General features: G+C 37.4%; 1 protein-coding gene across 18 annotated transcripts in view; it reads right to left on the reverse strand.

Annotated features, from left to right (window-relative positions):
* LMO7 (LIM domain 7) overlaps positions 1-21438 on the reverse strand; it is a 204123-nt gene that overhangs the window by 13688 nt on the left and 168997 nt on the right. For 11 of the 18 annotated variants that reach the window (XM_019628695.1, XM_019628703.1, XM_019628711.1 and 8 more), the window contains 10 exons: positions 20629-20937; positions 9910-10024; positions 8639-8800; positions 7607-7794; positions 6556-6616; positions 4759-4815; positions 2779-2804; positions 2464-2568; positions 1221-1313; positions 364-827 (listed from right to left, as the gene is read on the reverse strand). In XM_019628695.1, the coding sequence (XP_019484240.1) occupies positions 364-827; positions 1221-1313; positions 2464-2568; positions 2779-2804; positions 4759-4815; positions 6556-6616; positions 7607-7794; positions 8639-8800; positions 9910-10024; positions 20629-20937 (1580 nt within the window). Of the gene's footprint in view, positions 1-363; positions 828-1220; positions 1314-2463; positions 2569-2778; positions 2805-4566; positions 4609-4758; positions 4816-6555; positions 6617-7606; positions 7795-8638; positions 8801-9909; positions 10025-20628; positions 20938-21438 lie in introns of all 18 variants that reach the window. The other 7 variants (XM_019628713.1, XM_019628712.1, XM_019628706.1 and 4 more) reach the window with 4 other exon arrangements.

Here is a 21438-nt window from a genome sequence, read left to right on the forward strand (position 1 = left end):
TTTTCAAGAAAGGGAAAGGGGGCCAATGTGGCGGTAAGGAACCAAGTGAAGAGAAGTCACAGGAAGCGAGGTAGACCAGAGGGCCAAGACAGCTCATACAAGTCTTCTAAGGCCGTGGCGAGGACTTTAGATGGTCTTCTAATGTGGTGGGGAAGCCATTTGGGGACACTGAGCAGGAAACTATGGTGACAGGATCAGATTTACAACATAAAGGGTTCACTCTGGCTGCTTATGTTGGCTTGTGTGGAGAATGGATGGTAAGGGAGCAGGAAAACCAATTAGGTGCCTTTGAAGTTGGGGATGGCTACAGCTAAGCCAAGGCAAATGAAAAATCACAGGTGCCCTTCGGCCATGGAAACAAACCTTCTATACTGGTATATTTTGACTGACGTTTCCCTCTCTCTCTCTGCCTGGCGCGTCTGCTCCTCTGCCTGGCGCGTCTGCTCCTCTGCCTGGCGCGTCTGCTCCTCTGCCTGGCGCGTCTGTTCCTCTGCCTGGCGCATCTGTTCCTCTGCCTGGCGCGTCTTCTCCTCTGCTCGTCGCTTCTGCTCCACAGCCTCTGCCTGACGCTGCTTCTGCTCCCGCTCTTCCTGATCTTGTTGTTCCTTCAGTTCCCTTTCTTTCTCAAGAGTGAGTTGTTCCAGCAGCTTCTTTCGTTGGTCCTCATTCACACCTTCCTCTTGCTGCAGTCTCCTCGCCTCTTCTCTTTCTTGGGTGCCTACCTTGTCTGAAAACTTGGACCCTGCACCCCAGGTGGCTTCCAAGGTGGCAACAGTGGGTTCCCGCATGGTCAGAGAAATGGTGTTGGAGTTTAGGCCCATCAGTTCCTATATGACCGGGGAGAAAAGAAACGCGTCTAAATCTGTGTATTTCTATAATTTCATAGCTATAACTGTATTCAGTATTAGATGATACTTATTGCAGTTTTCCCAGGATTCTACTTGAAATGATGTTATGTTTTATCACTAACAAAGCCACATGTGGGTGATGATGATGTAACTTAGAAGAGAAAATGCACTTATGGTCTGTTGATAGAATTAATTATATAGGAGAAATGTTGAAACATCAAACCAGAATTCTGACAAATCAGAGCTCATTGTATTTTTCAAAGAGCTACATATGTGTGTGGCAAAAGCCAAGTAAAATGCATGATCTTCCATTTTTCAGTTGATGTTGTTAACAAGATAGAAAAGGAAGAACATGACATGTTCCAACACTACCTCGTTCAAGTACTTGGAATTCTCTCTCTCCGCCTCTTGCTTAGCCCTTTGCCACTCTTCCCTTAGTTTTTCCTGCTCACGTTGATATTTTTCCTATAAGATAACATATTAATTAGTTAATTAATAGGTTAATGTTAATCTTTTTCACTAGATTTTTTGCTAGCCTTACATTTCATCTCAATCTTTAAAGACAATGATATTATTTTAATCAGTCAGAGTTTAGTCCCCAAAATAGAAAACAGTTTATACTGAATTAAAATGTAGGTGTTGGGAAAAGGTAGACACTCAGAATTGAACCCATTACCACAGTTGTTAATTCATTAAAGCTCCTAGAACTAACTGTGTATGAGACTGAATTTCTCTGCAATGGAGTGAGCACAGATGGGGGAATAAGTCCTCACAAAGCCTACATATACTTCTCTCTCATAAGAAAATCCTGTGTTCGTTGCAGCACTTTTCACTGTGGCCACGACATGGAAACAACCTAAGTGTCCCTCAATGGATGACTGGATAAAGGAGATGTGGTACATACATACAGTGGAATACTACTCTGCCATTTGCGACATCATGAATGGATCTTGAGAGTATCATGCTAAATAAAATAAGTCAGATGGTAAAGGACAAGAACCATATGATTTCACTCATATGTGGGATATAAAAGAGAAAGCAACAAGCAAACAAATAAAACAAACTCCTAGCCACACACAGCAGTGTGGTGGTTACCAAAGGGGAAGGGGAATGGGAGGAGAATGAAGAGGGTGAAAGGGGTCAAATATACGGAGACTGAAGGAGACTAGACTTTGAGTGGTGAGCACACAATGCAATATATAGATGATGTATTATAGACGTGTACACTTAAAACTTATAAAGTGTTATTAACCAACATCATGCCAATAAATTTAATTTTAAAAAAGTATATAGGAAAAAAATCTAGACTATAGTGCCTTGTACACTCTAAAAATATACATGGGGGTTAACAAATGATTTTCAAAGGATGACTAAAAAAGCCTCAAAATGAAAATAAAATTGTTCTTGTATTTTCATAATGGTATTTTAATACAATTTTATTTTAATTTTAATACAATTTTTTGCATTTTAATACAAAATGTGCTACCTACTAAAAGATTATTGACTTTTTAATTTTTATGAGATGATTGTCTTTTTAGTTTGCTTCGCAATGCTAGTGGACATTGGCCAGGGAAAAGCACGCCTGCCTCCTGTTGGCCCTTGCTTCCTGCTCTACCTGCAACAGGCGGTCCTGCTCTCTCTGCCATCTCTCCTGCCGCTTTCGCTCCTCCTCCTGATCCCATGCCCAGCGACTCGGCGCACTGATAGTTGGAACTGGAAGCTAACCAATTATAAGAGAAGAGGTACAAACAAAAGCAGATTACTTCATTAAGTTATCTGTCAAAGCACTTTTGCATACGCACATTATTCATATCACCCTCTGCCTAAGCTACACCGAAGGACAGTTGGCTTTATTTTTCAACATAGGTCTTTTCAACGTAGAAAAATTGGATCACCTTATTTATTCCCCAAACAAATGAATACTACTTACATCAGGGACCACCGAATCAGAACTTCCTGTATGGCAGCACGTGGCGAGGAAGGAAAAAAGTACAATATAAGTTTTTTCATTTCTATAAAATAATCCCTTTCAGAAAGTTATATCACTAGCTGTTTCTATGCCAGTATACTAAGTGACAGCAAAGTTTTTTTAAAAAAAAAAATAGGAGTAAATCCTTTTCTTTCCTCTTTAGTTCCATGTGTTTGTTATTCATCTTCCAAATTCAAAGTCATTTAAAAAGAAAAAAAGAAAAAAAGATTAACTATGGACTCCAGGGTACACCCTAGTTCTAGGTATAAGAGCTGAATCATTGGTATATTTCTGAATAGGTTAGAGGGTTCTTTTATTAATAGACTGGGTAGTATCTCATGGTTTGACCTACTTTAAAAAAAAAAAAAAAAAGAATTTCAAATGTAACATTCACCAAATCCAATTTTTTACTTATCACTATTCCATTACAATGTGACAACTATAAATCACATTTCTCAGGTCTTCCTGATACTAAGCTACTTTTCTTAAATAAGCCACAACAATAAACATGTTCAAGAAACATTTCCTTTTTCCTTTCCTATTATTTGAACCACGAATATTCAAACATCATGTGTATGGCATAGTGTTATTCTTTCTCTTTTTCACAGTGTCGTTCTTATGGACATATTGTTATTCTTTTTATTCTTAGGGGGTCTACATAAGTATGTGTGTCTGTATGTAGTACAATGATTATAAACAAGTAAGCAATTTTCATAAAATACACTATCATACACTATTTTTAAATTTTCCTGAAACCTCAGCTGTCAAATAAATTATTCACTTACACAATTATATTTTTAAGAAAACTGCTTTGAGACTTAGGAAAATAGTCTTCCCTAAAATAGCCTGTTGAAGAAAAGTGAGTAAAAATTAGAATAGAGAATAAAAAGGAATTGCTTTATATTAGCCAATTTGAGCTAGGCATATCATACTGCAGCAATTAAATTACTGTAGAAAAATAGGAGTTTAACCAAAAAATATCAAAAACACTAAGGATACTGACACAAATAGACCTTGCACATGCATAGTTGGTAAAACTACTTCTATTTATGGTCAAGAGAGACCTTAATTCATCAAAGGAAGAGATTAACACAAAATACTCAAGTGTAGCAAACATCAGGTTATAAGGCAAGTGTGTAAATGTTTAGTAATCTTAAAAGTAAGAAACAATAACATTTTAGACACCAACGGCACACACCAGTGACTGTGCCATTGCATCTCTGATGTTGAATATTACTTTTAAGTTCTTGATAGCAAAACACAGAGGTCGAACTGCATTCATGAGACAGAGCATTAGGCATACGTGAAAGGGAAGAAATACCACATGCACAGCACATCATAAGGCAGTGCAGCCCAACTACACCAACACAGAAAATCTCAAAATGCACTTGTTCATCGATGTAACCAAAATTTAGTTTTAATTTCCTTCAAAGTCAATGGAGCTGTCCTCCTGACACTCCAAAGCCGCCACCCCAATAGCAATAAACAACTCTGCTTTTTTTTTTTATTAAGAGCATGTACCATAACCAAAAAGTAGAGGTTTTTTTAAAAAAATTAGCCAATTATATGTTGGTGTAATCTATATTACGCAATTTGCAGGAAGCAGTAAGGCTGAAATGAAATTCCTCATTTCTTACTGTCACCCAGTGGAAAGAAGTGTGTGTTTAATAGCATCTCAATTTTTTAATTAAAAAAAAAAAGAGGAAAAAAAAACTTCAGAGGTACAAAGGACACGCAAAGACCCATTACCACAGAGGTAGACCCATGAACTGTAAGAAAAGCCTGATGACCCTAGGGAAAGAATGGAAATGGGTTATGTCGCTTGGTCATGATGACTGCCAAACTGAACAGGCTCAGTGCCCAGCACCACAGACTATCAGGAAAGAGTGGAGAGCAGAAACAATTCCATGAAAGTACATGAATTGTTAGCTGGTGGTTTACCTTGTTCAAAAAATTGTGATCGCCTTTTTAAGTTTTTCAAAGAAATAGGTTCAGATGCTAGTTGAAAAGTACAAAAAAAAAAAAATCAGTACCATGTTATTCATTTTAATTTCTCACCACTGGAAAACTAAATGATACTTGATATATTTAGATATACCTTTCTGATCTGTGGCCATATTATTTTTTAAATGACAAAACTGATAGCCACAGAAGATATGGATTATTTCAATGCACAAAGACATACATATTTTAGTAGCCTACACTATATTCAAATTAGTAACAGGAACTAATATTTTGATTAATAAATTTTAGCAGATAAGCATCCTAGTTTCACAGAAGCCAAAGTACTACCTTCCGTGCTAAATCACACAGTTTTAGGGAAATGGAAATTAAAATTTTTTTGCCTAGGTCAATCAAAAATCTCTTCTAGTACAAGGAAAATTGTAACTATGAGTTTTCACAATATACATGAGTAAAAGAGAAACTGAAAAATAATGGGGGGAGGACAAGAAAATAAATAATACCCAGAGAGAGCGAGAGAGAGAGAGAATAAAAACAAATGCTAAAATTAAAACATTCTTCTAACTAGAATGTTTTGCCCTAGTTTTCAAGATCTTATAGCTACTAATTTTAAGTAAAACAAAAGTTCAGTCAGATAAGAAAGGAAAGAAAACATTCTCACTTCTACGTACAGATCTGTTGCAAGATTATGGCCAATGATTATTATACTTCAGCTTATTCATAAAATATAAGTGCAATTATTACTTGATATAAGTTGTTCACTTATCTAAACAAAATACAGAGCCTGCATATCGTCTCATGGTCACTAATGAGTTAAGTGTCTTATCAGTTTGCTTTGCCTGAATCACTGGCAGAACAGGACCCGGATGTCTTATATTTAACATCATGAAGAATAAGTCATGTGTGCTTTACAAACTCCTTTGATAAAGAATACAATATCGAACAAACTATAGTCGCTTTTAATGATCAGGAATTAAACACAAAGATACACAATCAATAAAGAGAGGGACGTTTAAAAACTTAGTTTGGCTTTAACATAATGTATTATGAACTGGCAAAGGCCGATTCAAAGCCACCACGCTGCCATGAAAATCCAGCCCCATTCCTGGCACTCTAGATTCACAGTAAAAGAAGTTTCATCTTCGTTGGGTCTTTTTCCCTGCCCGTGTGGACCGGATCTCTGTTTATGTTGTATGCCTAAGGAATAGCACACAGCACGTGGTAGCTAAATTATTTACAGACGAATTATTTATGGAGAGCGATAACTCCTCCATAAAGCAAAACTTCCCTAGATACCAAGCCTGCTTTTCCATTACAGATGGGTACTTTTGCTAACAACTGTTACTGCCACTGGCATTTCCCCATTAATGTTAGCTGCCTCCCAGCTTGTCCCTTTCCCAACAATAAAGGAAGAAAGGAAACTTCGTTCATCGTTTTCTATTTAACTAAGATTCCTTTTGGCAGCATACCTTAGCAAGAAGGCTAATGGCCTCCGGAAAACCAGTCTTTCTTATTTGGCTTAGACACACAGGCACTCAAAGCTCCTGGACGTGCTGCCAAAGCTTTGTGTGCAGTTCCTGCACTATTATTCAACACTGGAGCTGAGCGCCCTTCCACCTGGCTGCAATTGGATCCAGGGGCTAACTAACCCTTTAGTTTCAACTTGCAATGGATCAGTTCGTCTTTCACTCACAGATATTAATTTTTGTAATAACAGAACTTGAGTGCTATGACTTTTCTCTTACTTAAAATGTAAGTTATAATGGTGATGTTTACCTTTTAATTCAAAAGTATTGCTTTCATCACGAATTCCATTTATTTCCTTGGATTCGGCCTTCTGCAAAGGATAAAAATGCCAGTTAATAACATGCTCTCCAGTTGGGTTTGAATTATAGAATGCACTTCCCATTAGTGAAAATATCTTTTAGTAAGATGAGTTTTGGGGGATATTCATGTATTCTTTACAGCTTTTTACACACACACATATAACAGAAACTTGTTTCATTGTTCTTTCATCTTTGTGGAGGATTAAGACCAGCTATAAGCATGGATGCATTTAAGTTCAATCAGTCATTAATTTTCTAAGAAGCGTGATGGGCCAAATAATCATTAATCCATTTATTTGGCTTATATTTATGAATAAGCAACATGGTTCTATAGGATTCTCTAACAGTTATACGTGTCTTATGCAATGTAGCAGGATCCCCTTATTAGATAAAAGGGACTATCTTAGGATAACAACAATATATTTCAAGGGAGTCAATATAAACATTTGTTTGAAAACTTAAATTTAAGTAATGCTTTGATACTTAGAAAAATTTCTATGCTATAATTATCTCAAGCAGTTAATGTAACTGAGTATCTCTTAACCACATGTGTAAGTCTACCCATCAAATTCACCTACACAAGGACTAAAAATGTTTCATGAGGTTTTAAATTGCACACAATTACTGTACTTATTTGACCAGTAAAGACTAAAGAAAGCACAGAAAATCAGAGTGTATAATTTTACGTAATTACCACTTCACATTCACAAAGATCTGAGAGATGGGTATAATGATGAAAGATTGGTAAGGAGCACCTGCAAAACGCCAGTATGGGGTCTTTTGATTTTACCATTATATAACTCATTATTACTCTAATTATTAATGAGTAATGCCCATGATTTACAAAATTTTCCTCTCATTACTATAAATTATCTTACTCAATTATGTGTTTTTAAAGTAGCATCAAAATTGTTCAAACAAAATAAAATTCTTCTCCCCCCCACCGAAACACACTTCCTATAGTTGCTTTGCTCTGAATTCCCACTTCTCAAAATACTTACAGAGTTCTGAAGGCTTTCTGAGAAATCAGTCGTTATTGATAGATTTGAAGATCTGTCTGAGTTGTAAATTCCAGAAGTTGCATCAATCCACTTTGTTTCAGGTGAACCTATAATTTTGGTAGCCATACTGGTGAGATTGAGTGTTTTGTGCCGTATAAATGGCAGGGAAGGCTGGTCTTTGCCCCAATCTGATTGGCACATGAAGATCAAGAAATGAGTACACATAAATGTTGAAGTGGAAAGAACAAAGTTTCTGAATGCACATATACAAAATGCACATACACAAGACAGACAAACAAATCAGATAGTGTGTAAAAGAAAAGAAAAGTTTAGGGCTTTTACAAACAGACCGCCTTCTGAAAATACAAGGGTTAGATCGTGTTAATAATGAAAAGACTAGCAAATTTGCTGAATCTTTCTGTAAATCATGACTGAATATATATTTTGATATCATAAATCGGCGGGTATAGAGAGGCTTAATGCCTTTCCCCATCTAACCCCTGTAACTAAGAAACACAATAACGGTGTGTATATTGAAAGTTCCCTGAGAATGAACAACAGGAATATGACTTACCATGCTCTCTCATACACCAGTTACAGTTAAGGCTCTATAGAGAAAGTCCAATCATAGTGTAATTCTTAATATGCAACATTACTATATGACTGTCTAATGCAGATACAATTATAATAGCCTCCAGAAAAAAAAAATGTGAGAGCTGCATTTCAATAAGTGGAAAAGAAAACAACACAATAGTCTTCAGTTGATATATGCAAAGTCAGTCCAGCATATAAATCAGTCAATAAATAATGTAGAATTCAGTAAATTTGCTAGTGAAAACTTTTCAGACAGAATATTCATGGAAGTATCACTCATGATTTGTCTTGACATAACCACAAAGTATCCTTAAGCAAAAAAAAAAAAAAAAGTAAAATGAGAAGAAAAAAAGTGTTATTGAAGCAAGCTGTTATAACCAGTTGCCAAAGACCAGTTCCCAATTTAGAAAGTCAGACACAGTGGTAAAACCAACTCACCAGACTTTCCATACCGCCTGATATCCATTACTAGGTTTCCAGTTTCTTGAGCATTAGCCATGGCTTCTTCCCACTGTTTTGTGTCCTTATATGAAAACTTGGTGTTGTTAATAGCAATAATTTCATCATCTACCTGTAGCTGAGAAAATTCTGCTGAGCTACCTGAATAAAGCAAAATAAACAACCAATGAAAACAATGCACACTTACAGTCATTGCTTATTTGAATTAAAGAAAAAAAACAACTTCTTAATCTCATCTAACCATTTCTCATCATTTTTTAGGTGGAAAAGAGTCACAAACTGTCTTAATGTTATCAAATACTTGAGTAACTACAACGTATAAATCACCAGAGGCATTTTTAATTTATAGGATATATTATTTTCATTACCATTTAAAGGAAAAATGGTAAGTCCATTTGTTCAAAAAAGTGCCTTTATTATCCTCCTAAGAACAAAGAAAATTTTTATTTATTTTTAAATTAAAAATGTAAAATATATTGCCCTTTAATTGAGCTTCCAAATCCAAATACACTCAAACAGAGAAGAAAACAAGGCCATTTAAAACTGCTTAAAATTACTACTTATCATTATCTCACTGAAGCAGTCTTGAAATTTCAGAGAAATAAATAGTTAGCATGCGATTTTATGTAGGTAAAATATGTAAATGAGGAACTTTTAAATACCATAGCTTTTTTCTTTTCTTTTCTTTTCTTTTCTTTTCTTTAATATTAGGCCTTGTAGTAATATTTTGCTAAGAGTTCTAGGCTTGGCTTGGTATAGCCCTGGGTTGCGGAGGGGCAATCCCTTCGCAAAAGTCCCCAAGCATCCAGAGGACTGCAACAGATATATCAGGATGCTCAGGAAATGTCACTTTATTATACATCACGTGTATATCTACCACAAACAGCTTATCAGGGAAAGTTCTTTCTGAATATTCAATTATGTATTGTTTGGTAGAATTTTCAAATATTAAGCCTAAAATTTTGCAAAAACTGAATTCTGTAAAAGTCACAAAATTAAAATTCTTCAAAACTAAAATTAGTTAGGAAAGGAGAACAAACAACATGTAGTCTGTAACCCCAACGATTAGCCTCAGGGAAGAGAATGCAGCTCCTCGCTTTACTGCTGCATTTTCCACACGTGTTTTCTCCTCCTGTATCAAATGAACTAATTTCTGTGTGTGTGTGGCGGGGGGGGCGGAAGAGGAGAATTTGAATAGCATAGGATAACAAAGAAGAAGAAATTTCAGTAGAGCGAAATCTATGATTTACCTGCTTCGACTGATGCTACGAAGATCCCGGAAATATCCCATTTTACTGTAAACCCAAAGTCAAGACTGTTCCCAGGCGTCTGGTTTATGCTGATTCTCATATCACTGAACTGATCCTGAAAACAAACATGAAACGGTGGGATCAGGTGTCCCTGGCACCCACATGGAGGAAAGTCTATCCATGAAAGAAGGGAGGCTGCACGCAAGGTATACTTGAATTATTTCATGATCAACCAGAAGCTTCATTCTTTTTCCTCTGGGTTTGCTAAAACCTTCACTTACACAAATATCACTAAGTTTATTATTTTTCTGCTAAAATAAGGGAAATTCTTATCAATAGATAAGTTTTTCTTCACATTAATACTATAAATCAGGTGATCACTGGTAAAACTTAAGCTTTTGCCCACACCATATAATTAGGACTAATTTACAGATAATTTATTATTATCCAGGAATTAAGTTGAGTGAGAAGCAGAGTGTGTGTGTGTGTGTGTGTGTGTGTGTGTGTGTGTGTAAAATGGAATATTGTTAAGCCATGAGAAAAAGGACATTCTGCCATTTGCAACAACACAGATGGTCCTGACCATATTATGCTGAGAGAGACAGGTCAGGCGGAGAAAGACAAGTACTATATAATATCACTTATATGTGGAATGTAAAAAAGCCAAACTTGTAAAAACAGAGTAAAATGGTGGTTACCACAGGATGGCGGTTGGGAGATAGAACAGATGTTGTTTAAGGGTATGGACTTGCAAAGAGTAGTAAATAAGCCCTAGAGAGCTAATGTACAGTACAGTGAATATAGACAACAATATTGTATTATAATCATCATACTTGTTGGAGACTAAAACTTGATTCCAACTACTCAAAAAAGAATAATTATGTAATGTGATAGAGGTACCAATTATCACTCCAATGGTAAACATATTACAATACATAAATGTATCAAATTAACATGCTGTACACCTTAAATTTACATGGTGTTATATGTTAAATATATTTCAATAAAATGGCATTTTTGAAAATGCAAAAAAAGGTATAAATAACTTATTTATTTTAAAACATACCACTAAAGTGAAATAAGTCAGGCTGAGAAGACAAATACCATATGATCTCACTTATATGTGGAATCTAAAAAACAGAATAAACAAACAAAACAGAAATAGGCTCATAGATACAGAAGAACAAACTGATGGTTACTAGATGGAAGCAGGGTGGAGGGAATGGGTGAGAAAGGTGAAGGGATTAGGAAGTACAAATTGGTAGATACACAATAGTTACGGGGATGTGAAATACAGTATGGAGAATATAGTCAATCATGTTGTAAAAACTATGTATGGTGTCAAATGGGTACTAGACTTGTTGAGAGGATCATTTCATAAATTATATAAATGCCTAACCACTACATTGTATACCTGAAACTAATATGAAATAATATTGAATGTCAACTATAATTAAAAATATACATACATATAATCATGGGACGTAAAGTACAGCATAGGGAATGTAGTCAATGGTATTGGAATAGCTATGTACTGTGTTAGATGGGTAGTAGACTTGTTGAGGTTATCACTTGGGGAGGGGTGTAAATCTCTAGTCATTATATTGTTTTGTATACCTGAAAGTGATATAAATAAATACATACATACATACATATATACATACATACCACCATACTTATGAAAAAACTTCCAACTCTGAACTTACATAGCCAAATAATGTCAAGGGGTTTATAGACACATAATTCAGCTGCCACTACTCATCTAGGACTGGTACCACCCCCTAAAGAGCGTCTGAAATTTGGCAAGGCATTTTTGCTTGTCCCACGGCCACAGGAAGATGTGACGGTAAAGGCAGAGCTGCTACACAAACTGCAGAATGCAAAACTGTGTTATCCCCGAGGAACCACCAGTCAGATGCCAGGACAGCCCCTACTCGGGCACCCTGAGCTGAAGGCCACCACTTCCTTGAAGTAACATCAACCCACAAGCCCAAGATCAAGAACCTCTTAGACAAAAAATAGAAATTTATTTATATCTCCGTCACTCTACTACACTGCAATAAATTCTAAGTTTCACAGACTTTCTTAAGCCATGTTCCAAAACAAATGTTTTAAGTTTTATAGGACACTATTGTCTGTGAAAAACTCAGCTATCATTTATCATTTACACATTTTGTTTTGGGTAAGCAGCAGATATGAATTTTAACATAATGAGTTTCCCAGACTAGTGTTTTAGTTCTTTGATTCATAATCATAAAGAACTTAGACTTGTTTAAAAATATATATTCTTAAAGCCAATTTTCCAGAAGAAAGACCTACAACTCTCCATTTTAATTTAGCAGTTAAATTGAAACCTAGGGTCAACTGGGCAAATCCTAAACCCTTATTCTTAAGTTTTTCCACCTCTAAAACAAATTTAAAATCCAATTGACAATATTCTGAGAAAAAAATTCTAACTCTCTTAAGAATTAGAAAGAAGGCTCTGAATAAAAGATTGAGAACTTACTACATAAATTGGACCCAGAACTTATGTGCTATAACAATATTCACTTAGTCACTTGTTCAACATTTATTGTGCATTTATTCTGTATACGACACAGTGCTTAGAGCTTTGGGAACTAAAGCTGAATTAGACAATGGCCCTTGCTCTCATGAAATAATTACTGACTTTTCAACAGTGGGTATGGAACTTTGTTAAGAAAATAAAAATTGTAGTTAATGATAATAAAAAAGATTTCATCAGAAAGCTTGTAAAGCAGTTTAAATATGGGAACCCAGGTGTAGTTAGTGATGACACTCATTAATAATCAGCCTGAACACCAATCTCCAGAACAAAACTCTTCTATGAATAGAAAAAAATTACTGGTTAGTTCTACTCCTTAACCAAAACCACCATACCCTTAAATTAGAGATGACTCAACGAAAATAAGTGGTCATCTTCACCACTTGTACCTCCCCCCAACCCAACTTCCAACTCAAACCCAATTAAAGTGCAGAATCTATTGCTACATAGGGGCAGAGAGACAAATGACAGGTTAGATATTCAAGACATTAATTGAGGTTTTTTATCGTGAAGAATAAAAGACAGACTACAGATTTAATAAATAGTCTCAAACTACACAAGGAATACTTTGTGGGAGATAGCATGTGAGTATTATCCTTTTCTACCAAATATAGGATAAAAGAGAATGCGATTAAGCCATAGATGGAAGAATCTCATAATTATATTAGACCAGAATTGTCCCACAAAGGGCTGTTCTTACTTTAGAAATAAATCTCTGCTTGAATATAGTAAACAAAAGTGCAGATAACCACCTCTCTGAAATAGTTAACAGAGAACAGACTCCTTGTGACTACAGCCTTGCAGACTGCAGGTACTTGAGACTGTACACAGGCAAAGAAGAAAACAGAACTACCGTATTTGCCGGCGTATAAGACGACTGGGCGTATAAGACGACCCCCTAACATTTCCACTCAAAATACAGAGTTTGTTATATGGTCAGCTGTGTGCGATTTTGCGAGTGTGGTAAAATCGCATAACAGCAAAATCGCATAACAGCAGAGCATACACCCAGCAGCGCTGCTGATGCCTGAACGGTATGTGGAATGAAGTGGGCGGGCATCGGGAGGCCACTATGGCACGGGGCAAGCACTATGGGCAGTCTATCTGAAGTGTACCTGGCGTATAAGACGACCCCCCACTTGGAGGCATATTTTTCAGGGCCAAAAAATCGTCTTATACGCCGGCAAATACGGTACATGGACAACTGCAGGTCTATTTCTGTCAATAACCAGAAATGGTTATAACCTGTCAATAACCCTCGGGCATGTCACTGAGCATGAAAAAGCCTTCTCTCTCACAACAACATTGATTTTCAAGCTTTTTTTGGTTTGTTTTTTCAAAACCCTATTTTCAAATGAAAGTCTTATGCAGACTACTTCCCTCCCAATGGAATATATAGAAAGGATTAAAGTGAGTGGCTACAGTTTCTGGGTGAGGGCCTCAGAGCCCACTTGCAGGGCCTCCTCCTTGTGGCCCGCCCTCAGGCATCTCTGTGGAATCCAGGGTTATTAAATTAGATTATCCCTCAGACTTCTTATACAGGAACATATCTTTAATTATAGTCAAATATAAATTACTGAACAATAATTTCACTTAGCACATCTACTTCCATATTTTTCTCTGCAAAATATATGCCACATGAGTATTTTACAAAGGATCCATGCTTCCCATGATGATAATGGGGGATTTCCTTTTGAACTGGATGGAACCATGAATATAAATTATTTGGGAAACCTAAATTCTTGATGACTGCCAAAGAACTTTCCTAAGTAGTTTAAGTTCTTTATGCTGGGAAAGATCAAACAGAGTTATCAACATATCAGCACTTAAAATAAAAATAATTTGCCTCAAATTAGGTATAATTTAAGCAGAAGTATACACTGAAAACTGTGATTTAAAAAAACAAAAAAACAAACTCATGATCTGAAATAGCAACGATAAGATTTATTTTTACAAGACCTGGTGAATTAAGATTATCATGTCACCACAGATGGGAATTAATAAAAAACAGGGTCAATCTTATGTAATCACAAGTCAGACAACTATTCTCCTCAAAGTTGTCTAATTAGATAAATGTGTTCACTGAAGGGAAGCCTACTTAACTTGATAAATTTAAACACTGAAAGTAGAGTCAGGCAGTAAAGTCAGAAATAACAAAGAAAATATGTAATTTTTAGTTTTGTACACATGGATCTTTAGTGTCTTTTTTTCCAGGGTCTTAAGTGAGCCTGCTGCTCTCGCACTGGGGCTACTCTCCTTCTCCAAAGATGCATCTAGACCGACTTTCTCCACTTCGCCATTCCAAAGAGTCAGGGGTGTTTCCAGCCCTACCACGTTACTCAACCCATTCCAAGCTTACCTCTTACCTACCAAATCCATTTATAGTCTTCATCCCACCAGACACTACCAGCTATTCCAGCTTTCAGGAAATAATCTTCTAAGTCACCCATTATCTCACTTTCTCTTGCCTTTTTTTCCCTCCATCTCTCTGGCCACTTCTCAGTTTCATTTATTATGCTCCTTCCTCTTTTTCTATTTTCATTTTGTTGTTGTTGCTATTCCCTAGTCAGTCTCCCATCTTTTTGACTACATGTTCTCCTGAGTAACCTCCTTAACTGCTTATGTCTTCAACTAGTATAAGGTGTGATCAAAGAATACAGTGAATGTTTAAGTTTAAAAACAAATATTACAGTAAAAGACACATTGCCATTAATCCCCCTCAAAATACTCCCCCTCACTTTGAACATACATATCCCATTGTTCTTGCCACTTTCTGAAACAGTTCTGGAAGTCCTTTTTCGTAAATGTCTTTATTTGCACAGTTGTAATTGCCTTGATGTCTTGAATCGATTCAAAACCTCTTCCTTTCATGGTCAGTTTGACTTTGGGGAAGAGCCAGAAGTAGAAAAGTGCCAGATCCAGTGAATAAGGTGGATGAGGACACACCGTAATGTTTTTATTTGACAGAAACTGCCAAACAGAAGCGACGTGAGGCATGGAGCCTTGTCATGAACACACACAAAAGAGGACTTCCAGAACTGCTTCAGAAAGTGACGAGAACCATGGGATAAGTGTGTTCGAAGCAAGCGGGGGTACTTTTCTGAATTAAAATTTATTAGGGTGACAATGGTTAATAAAGTTACATAGGTTTCAAGTGTACAATTCTGTAATCCATCATCTATATATCACATTGTGTGTTCACCACCCAGAGTCAGTTCTCCTTCTATCGCCATATATTTGGGGGTGGGGGGTGATTAATGGCAATGTGTCTTTTACTGTAATGATCTTTTTAATTTAAACATTCACTGTATGTTTTCAATCACACCTCGAATGTACACCCAACATATGTAAGCCCAGCACATCCAAAACTAAATTCATTACCTTCCTCCCCAGACCTGCTTTTCCACCTCTTGTTTTTCATGTACTGGTTAATTACATCACTATGTGACCAAATGCCTAAGTCAGAAACACCAGGTTCTTTTTCTGGGTCTCTTCCTCTTTTCTTCCCCTAACTGCTCCCCACCCCCACTCTCCACCACACACATGCTTTCAATCGTGTTCTCAAGTTCACAATCCATAAATCCATCTGGAAACACCCATTGCTCCATCTTCCTCAGGTTATCTTAGTTTGGCTATGGTCTCCTCCACAAACTACTGCGGCCCCCTCCCAACTGGCTCTCAGGCCTCCGGACCTTCTTGGCCTCCATTTTCAATACAGCTGCCAGAACTTTAGTTACAGCACATGCCAATTATTACATCACACCCTGTTTTAAAATTGTTACTCGCTCCTTACTGCCTAACTGGGTAGATTTCAAACTCTACATTTCAGAAATAGATTCAGTTCTGATAGGTTTCAATAAATATTTCCTCAAAACGATCTTAAGAATGATTTTGTCTTTATGAACCAGAAGATATTTCAGTTCCTGTTGGCTCTAAAACTCTAAAGACACAGCAAAGTTAAAATAAGTCAACATTTGGTGTTTTTACTCAAGGCAGTTCTGAAATTTGAGTATGTCATTTTTTAAAAACATTAAGGTCAGAGCAATTACAATTGTGGCTTCATCATGTAACTGGCCTAGAGCATGTCACATGAATTTCAAATCTCAAGTATTTCATGGGTGAAAACAGGAATAATACCACCTACTTTGCAAGGTTATAGAAAGGAATAAATGTAAGACTTAAAAGATGCCAAGGTAACTGGTTGATGCCTAGTAATAACCTTCTTTTTCTCATGGAAACAATGTTATACATTATATACAGGTTGGTTAAGCAGTTCTAGACCAACTAAAGAAAATCCTCTTTAATGCTCACATACACAGTTCTCGAGCCAATAGAACTGAGCATTCAACAAATACAGATCCAAGCACTGCGCTAACAGTGAGCAAGATGGGCTTGCTTCCTACCTTCAACCAAAGTCAGATCTAGTGAAGGTGACAAGCAAGTAAAATGCACAGTAAGACGCTATGACAAGATAAGTCCTGGGCGCTTAAAAATGGCATTTATCATACACAGGCTTGGAGACCAAGAAACGGACATGTAAAAAGCTTCCTTCCTTCCACATGTATCATCCTACATCTGGGTACTGCTTTAAAAAATCTGGGGCGGAGATTCCAACATGTGGATATGGATGAGATTTGAGGAGAGGGTGCTGACAGGACAAAATAAAATGAACACCTGTAGGCAAGGCCAATTTGGGGGGAAATCATAAAAGCCACATATGAGTCAGTTAGGAGAGGATGAAGGATTCCAAGAGTCATATTCTCTCCACTTGCTCAGGGTCACCCCCAGAATTTCCCGAGGAGCCTGGACTGGCAAGGGAAGCAGGCGACGGGGCATCATAAAAAGGTAAGTAGGGGAGAAAATGCATCAGGGCTAACTATGTGTAAAAGCTGTGGAGGATACAAAGAATACAGGGGAGGGGACACAATAAACATATGGAACAAGGAAGAATTTGGCAAATGAAGCTATCAAGGGTGAAAAGTTCAATTCTAATGACGGGAAAGAGGTATTTTGATTCACCAAGGAGATGACCCTTTTGGTCTTTGAAAGAACAGGAGGACTTCAAAAGACAGAGGTGGGTGAATGAACATTTTCAAATGGGGTAACAACAAAAATAAATATTTATGATACGGTCAAGAAAGTATGTGTTCAAGAAAAAGCAATCAGTCTCACGTGGCTAGGTCATCTATCTACCCCCCCATCTCTTTGCTATAACACAGTGTGATGGGGCCAAGCCATGAGTCAAACCTCCTGGGTTCAAGTCCTGACTCCACCACTCAGTACCTGGTTGGCCTTGGACAAGTAACATGACCACTCCATGCCTCAATTTCCACAACTATAAAACGGTGATACAAGGGTCCCTGAGGACTAAGATAATGCCCTGAGATGCCTGGTTGGCATCTGGTAAGCACTCAATAAACAGCTGTTACAGCACTACAAAGGGGCTTTGGGAGCAGTGATGAGAGACCTCAGTCTCCCCTGAGTGCTGCGAACTTAACTGCACACACCACAGAGTGCCACTGGGGGGCTTTAGAGCAGAGAAATTATGAGGCCAGCCTGGCGTCACTCAGGTTAACCTGAGGACAGCCTTTGTAGAATGCACCAACCCATGTGACTATTTACAAAGTATCTGCATTGACGGGGAAAGGGCCTGAATGTCCACTGAAGCAGGAAGAGAGAAGTATAAGATCAAGGAGAATTCTGAAGGAAGAAATAAAAGGACATTACCAGCAAAAGTGTGAAGTAAGAAAGAGAAAGAAGACCTGAAGAACACTTATAAAACTAGCAAGACATCTAGGTGTTTAGCCACACACTATTTTTGATTTTTTTCTATCCTCTGAACTCCCAGAATTATAGTCTGTACAAAAGTTTGGAGGAATGTGGCATATGCCCTTGACCTATTCGTCATCCTGTTTTGTGCCTTCACAGGCCTTTTCCAACTCAGTGAGCTCCTTGTCAATGCAAAGAGTGAGAGAATGCTACATAAGCCACTTTGCTCAAAGTGCAGAAGTAGACACACCAAGCATCTCAGGGACAGGCAAGTTGCCATATGACACATACATACGTTCAAGAATTCCAATCTCTCCACCCTTGTTAAATAAGGCCTAATTTGGCTTGGTAGAATACCATTTCAAGTTCAGTGACAAAGCAGCATAAATCCCTTAAGGGTGAAACCTGAAACCATGCCCTGTTAATTCGGGTTCCTCTGAACTGCCAATATCCTGGTACACACCCACCCACCACATGTAGCCTCTTTTTCTTAATCCGTGGATGCATTTAGTCAACTGTCACCCTGAGGGAGTTACCTCCGTCTAGCACACGAGACATTAATCAGTCTATTTTGTTAGGTTTGCTCTTTGAAAAGGTGAAGGCAAATACACAAATCCATAAAACAAAAGACCCTTGCTTCTGTTTCTATTATTCATCCACTAGTACCATATGTTCCCCAAGTATAACATACGCTATTATTCTCATCCATTGACTCTTACAATGCTAATTATGTCTTTCCAATTCTTTAACAATGAAGCAAAAAAGAGTTACAAGTAATGACTCTAGCAAGCGACAAAAATTGGTTTTAGAACTATGTTCATAAACATACATGGGAAAAACTCAAAGAAATATACCTAAATGTTAACAAAGGTTATCCCTAAATGATGGGATTACCAGTTTTTTATGTATACTTCTCTGCATTTTCAAATTTCTCAGGCACATAGTACTTTATAATTGGGGGAAAAAAGCTTACTCTCAAGTGGTAAAGATTTACTATACTAATAAAAATTTAATAATACTAAATAACTTATATCAAATTATTTCACTTAAAGTTACTTCATTAATATAACTTAGTCCAAGTTATATACCTTATATTATACCTTTGAAAACAAATATACTCTAGGAAGGAACCACAGAAATCTAGACCAGGCCAAAGAACAACAAAAGTTCCTCCATGCTAAGGGGTTCATACATTAAATTGCTTATAACAGGCTGGCTGAGTGGCTCAGTTGGTTAAGAGTGTGAGCTCTGAGCAACAGGATCGCCGGTTCAATTCCCACATGGGCCAATGAGCTGCGCCCAAGCTGAGCTGCCAACAGATGGCTCAGCTGGTGAGAGCATGTGCTCCTAACAACAAGGTTGCTGGTTCGACTCCCACATGGGATGGTGGGCTATGCCCACCAACAACTAAGATTGAACACGGCATCTTGAGCTGAGTGGCTGTGAGCTGCCAACAGGTGGCTGGATGACGGCTGGACTTGGAACTGAGCTAGCTGCGCCCTCCACAACTAAGATTGAAGGAAAACAACTTTTCTGTTTCCCTTCCCCAATTCCCCAATAAAATCTTTTAAAAAATTGCTTATATAACATAGAGTTTTTTCTAAAAGAGAAAAGCTTTCTATTCTCTAGACAACCAATTACTTTTTAGCCTGTATGTAAAACATACTAAAAGAACACTCATTACCTACCTAATAATTCTCTTAAGTCATTTTTGGGATTTTAAGTAGAAAAAAACTACAAATGCCTCCAGTCATTCTTCATGTGATGGCATATTTTGTTTGCACTTCAAATGTTAAGAAACACAATTGTCATACTATAACTGAGCCTCAATAGTCCCATTAAGAGACAAGGAGTAGTACAAAATTCTAGACTTTCTAAAGCATTCGTATTGAAAGTCACTAGAAAGTTAATATGGGAAAGAAAGAGAGAAAGAAATGCCATGTCCCTAGAGGCCAGTGCCTCTCGTGTGTACCGATTTCTCCTTGTTAACTTCCCTGAGAAGGGGCTTTTACTACCCATTTATCTATCAGGCCTGCATCTGAAACCTCCCAGGTGACTACTACACCTAAATCTGGGATGACTGTGCACTTGTGGTGTAAGGCAACAGCTGCCAAAATGGGGAGGAAAAAGAAAACCCAGCTGAACCCCAAGGAGATTGGTCAATGGTCTCAATACACCCATTCCACAAGGGTCATCTAGATCCGTAAACTCAGAGTTGAAAGAGGCCTACTTCCTCCAAGATCTGTTAAAAAGAAAATGCCATCTCATATTCCACATTATCAGCCTAGACCGTAAGGCCTAGAAACATTGGTTAAAAACATGATTTCCTGTTTAAATACAGGTACTTATGTTTCTGCGCAGATGATAAAACACCTTCCCAAACTCACCTTTGATCTTGAGATCTCTGTTTGTGGTGAGCTTCTCCCTTCTCCAAGCTCAGACATTAAATCGGAGCCAGATGCTGAAGACAAGGTGGCTTTAGAAGTGGCAGCCTGGTCCTGGGAAAGAGATGAGAAGGGGGGCGTAGGAGAAGCCACTCTCACCACACTCTCTCCCAGTGTCGCCGCCTCTCTTTCGCTGAAGGAGCTGGAAGCAAGCTGGCCTGGGTCAGGTTTTTGCACAGAGGTGCTGAGCGAACTGTATTGAGATCTCTTAGCACCTTCCACGTCTCCATTATGCTTCCAAATATCATCCATCTAAATAGGAAACATCATTTTAAACTTGGTGCTCTGTTCGATTTCAGTTCAAAATGTATACATCAATATTTTAAAACTATAAAAGTAACATATGCCTCCCACAGCAAAGTGACTGATTACTAAAAGCTTGGAGCACATTCCTTCATGCCAGCAGATCTGCACATAGTTAGTGGAGGACAAGTGGTTTTCACAAAAGTGTTTGTATTATAAACAGACCTCTGGAACTTTCTTTGCTCATTTACATCAGGCCAGGTCAACAAATAGAACTCTACTCTTTCCAATTGCTGAATACGCCATAGTAAGGATATCTATAATTTATTCATGTGATATGCATTCAACACTGTTTCAAGTTTTTGATAACTCCCAAAAATATTGCAACAAATGCCTACACATCTTTATAAGTTTATTTTTATAGCTCAGATTTCCAAAAGTAGACTTGCTGGACACACACACACACACACACACACCATATATATATATATATATATATATATATATATA

This window comes from Hipposideros armiger, unplaced genomic scaffold, assembly GCF_001890085.2.
Source record: "Hipposideros armiger isolate ML-2016 unplaced genomic scaffold, ASM189008v1 scaffold_806, whole genome shotgun sequence".
Classification (NCBI taxonomy): domain Eukaryota; kingdom Metazoa; phylum Chordata; class Mammalia; order Chiroptera; family Hipposideridae; genus Hipposideros; species Hipposideros armiger.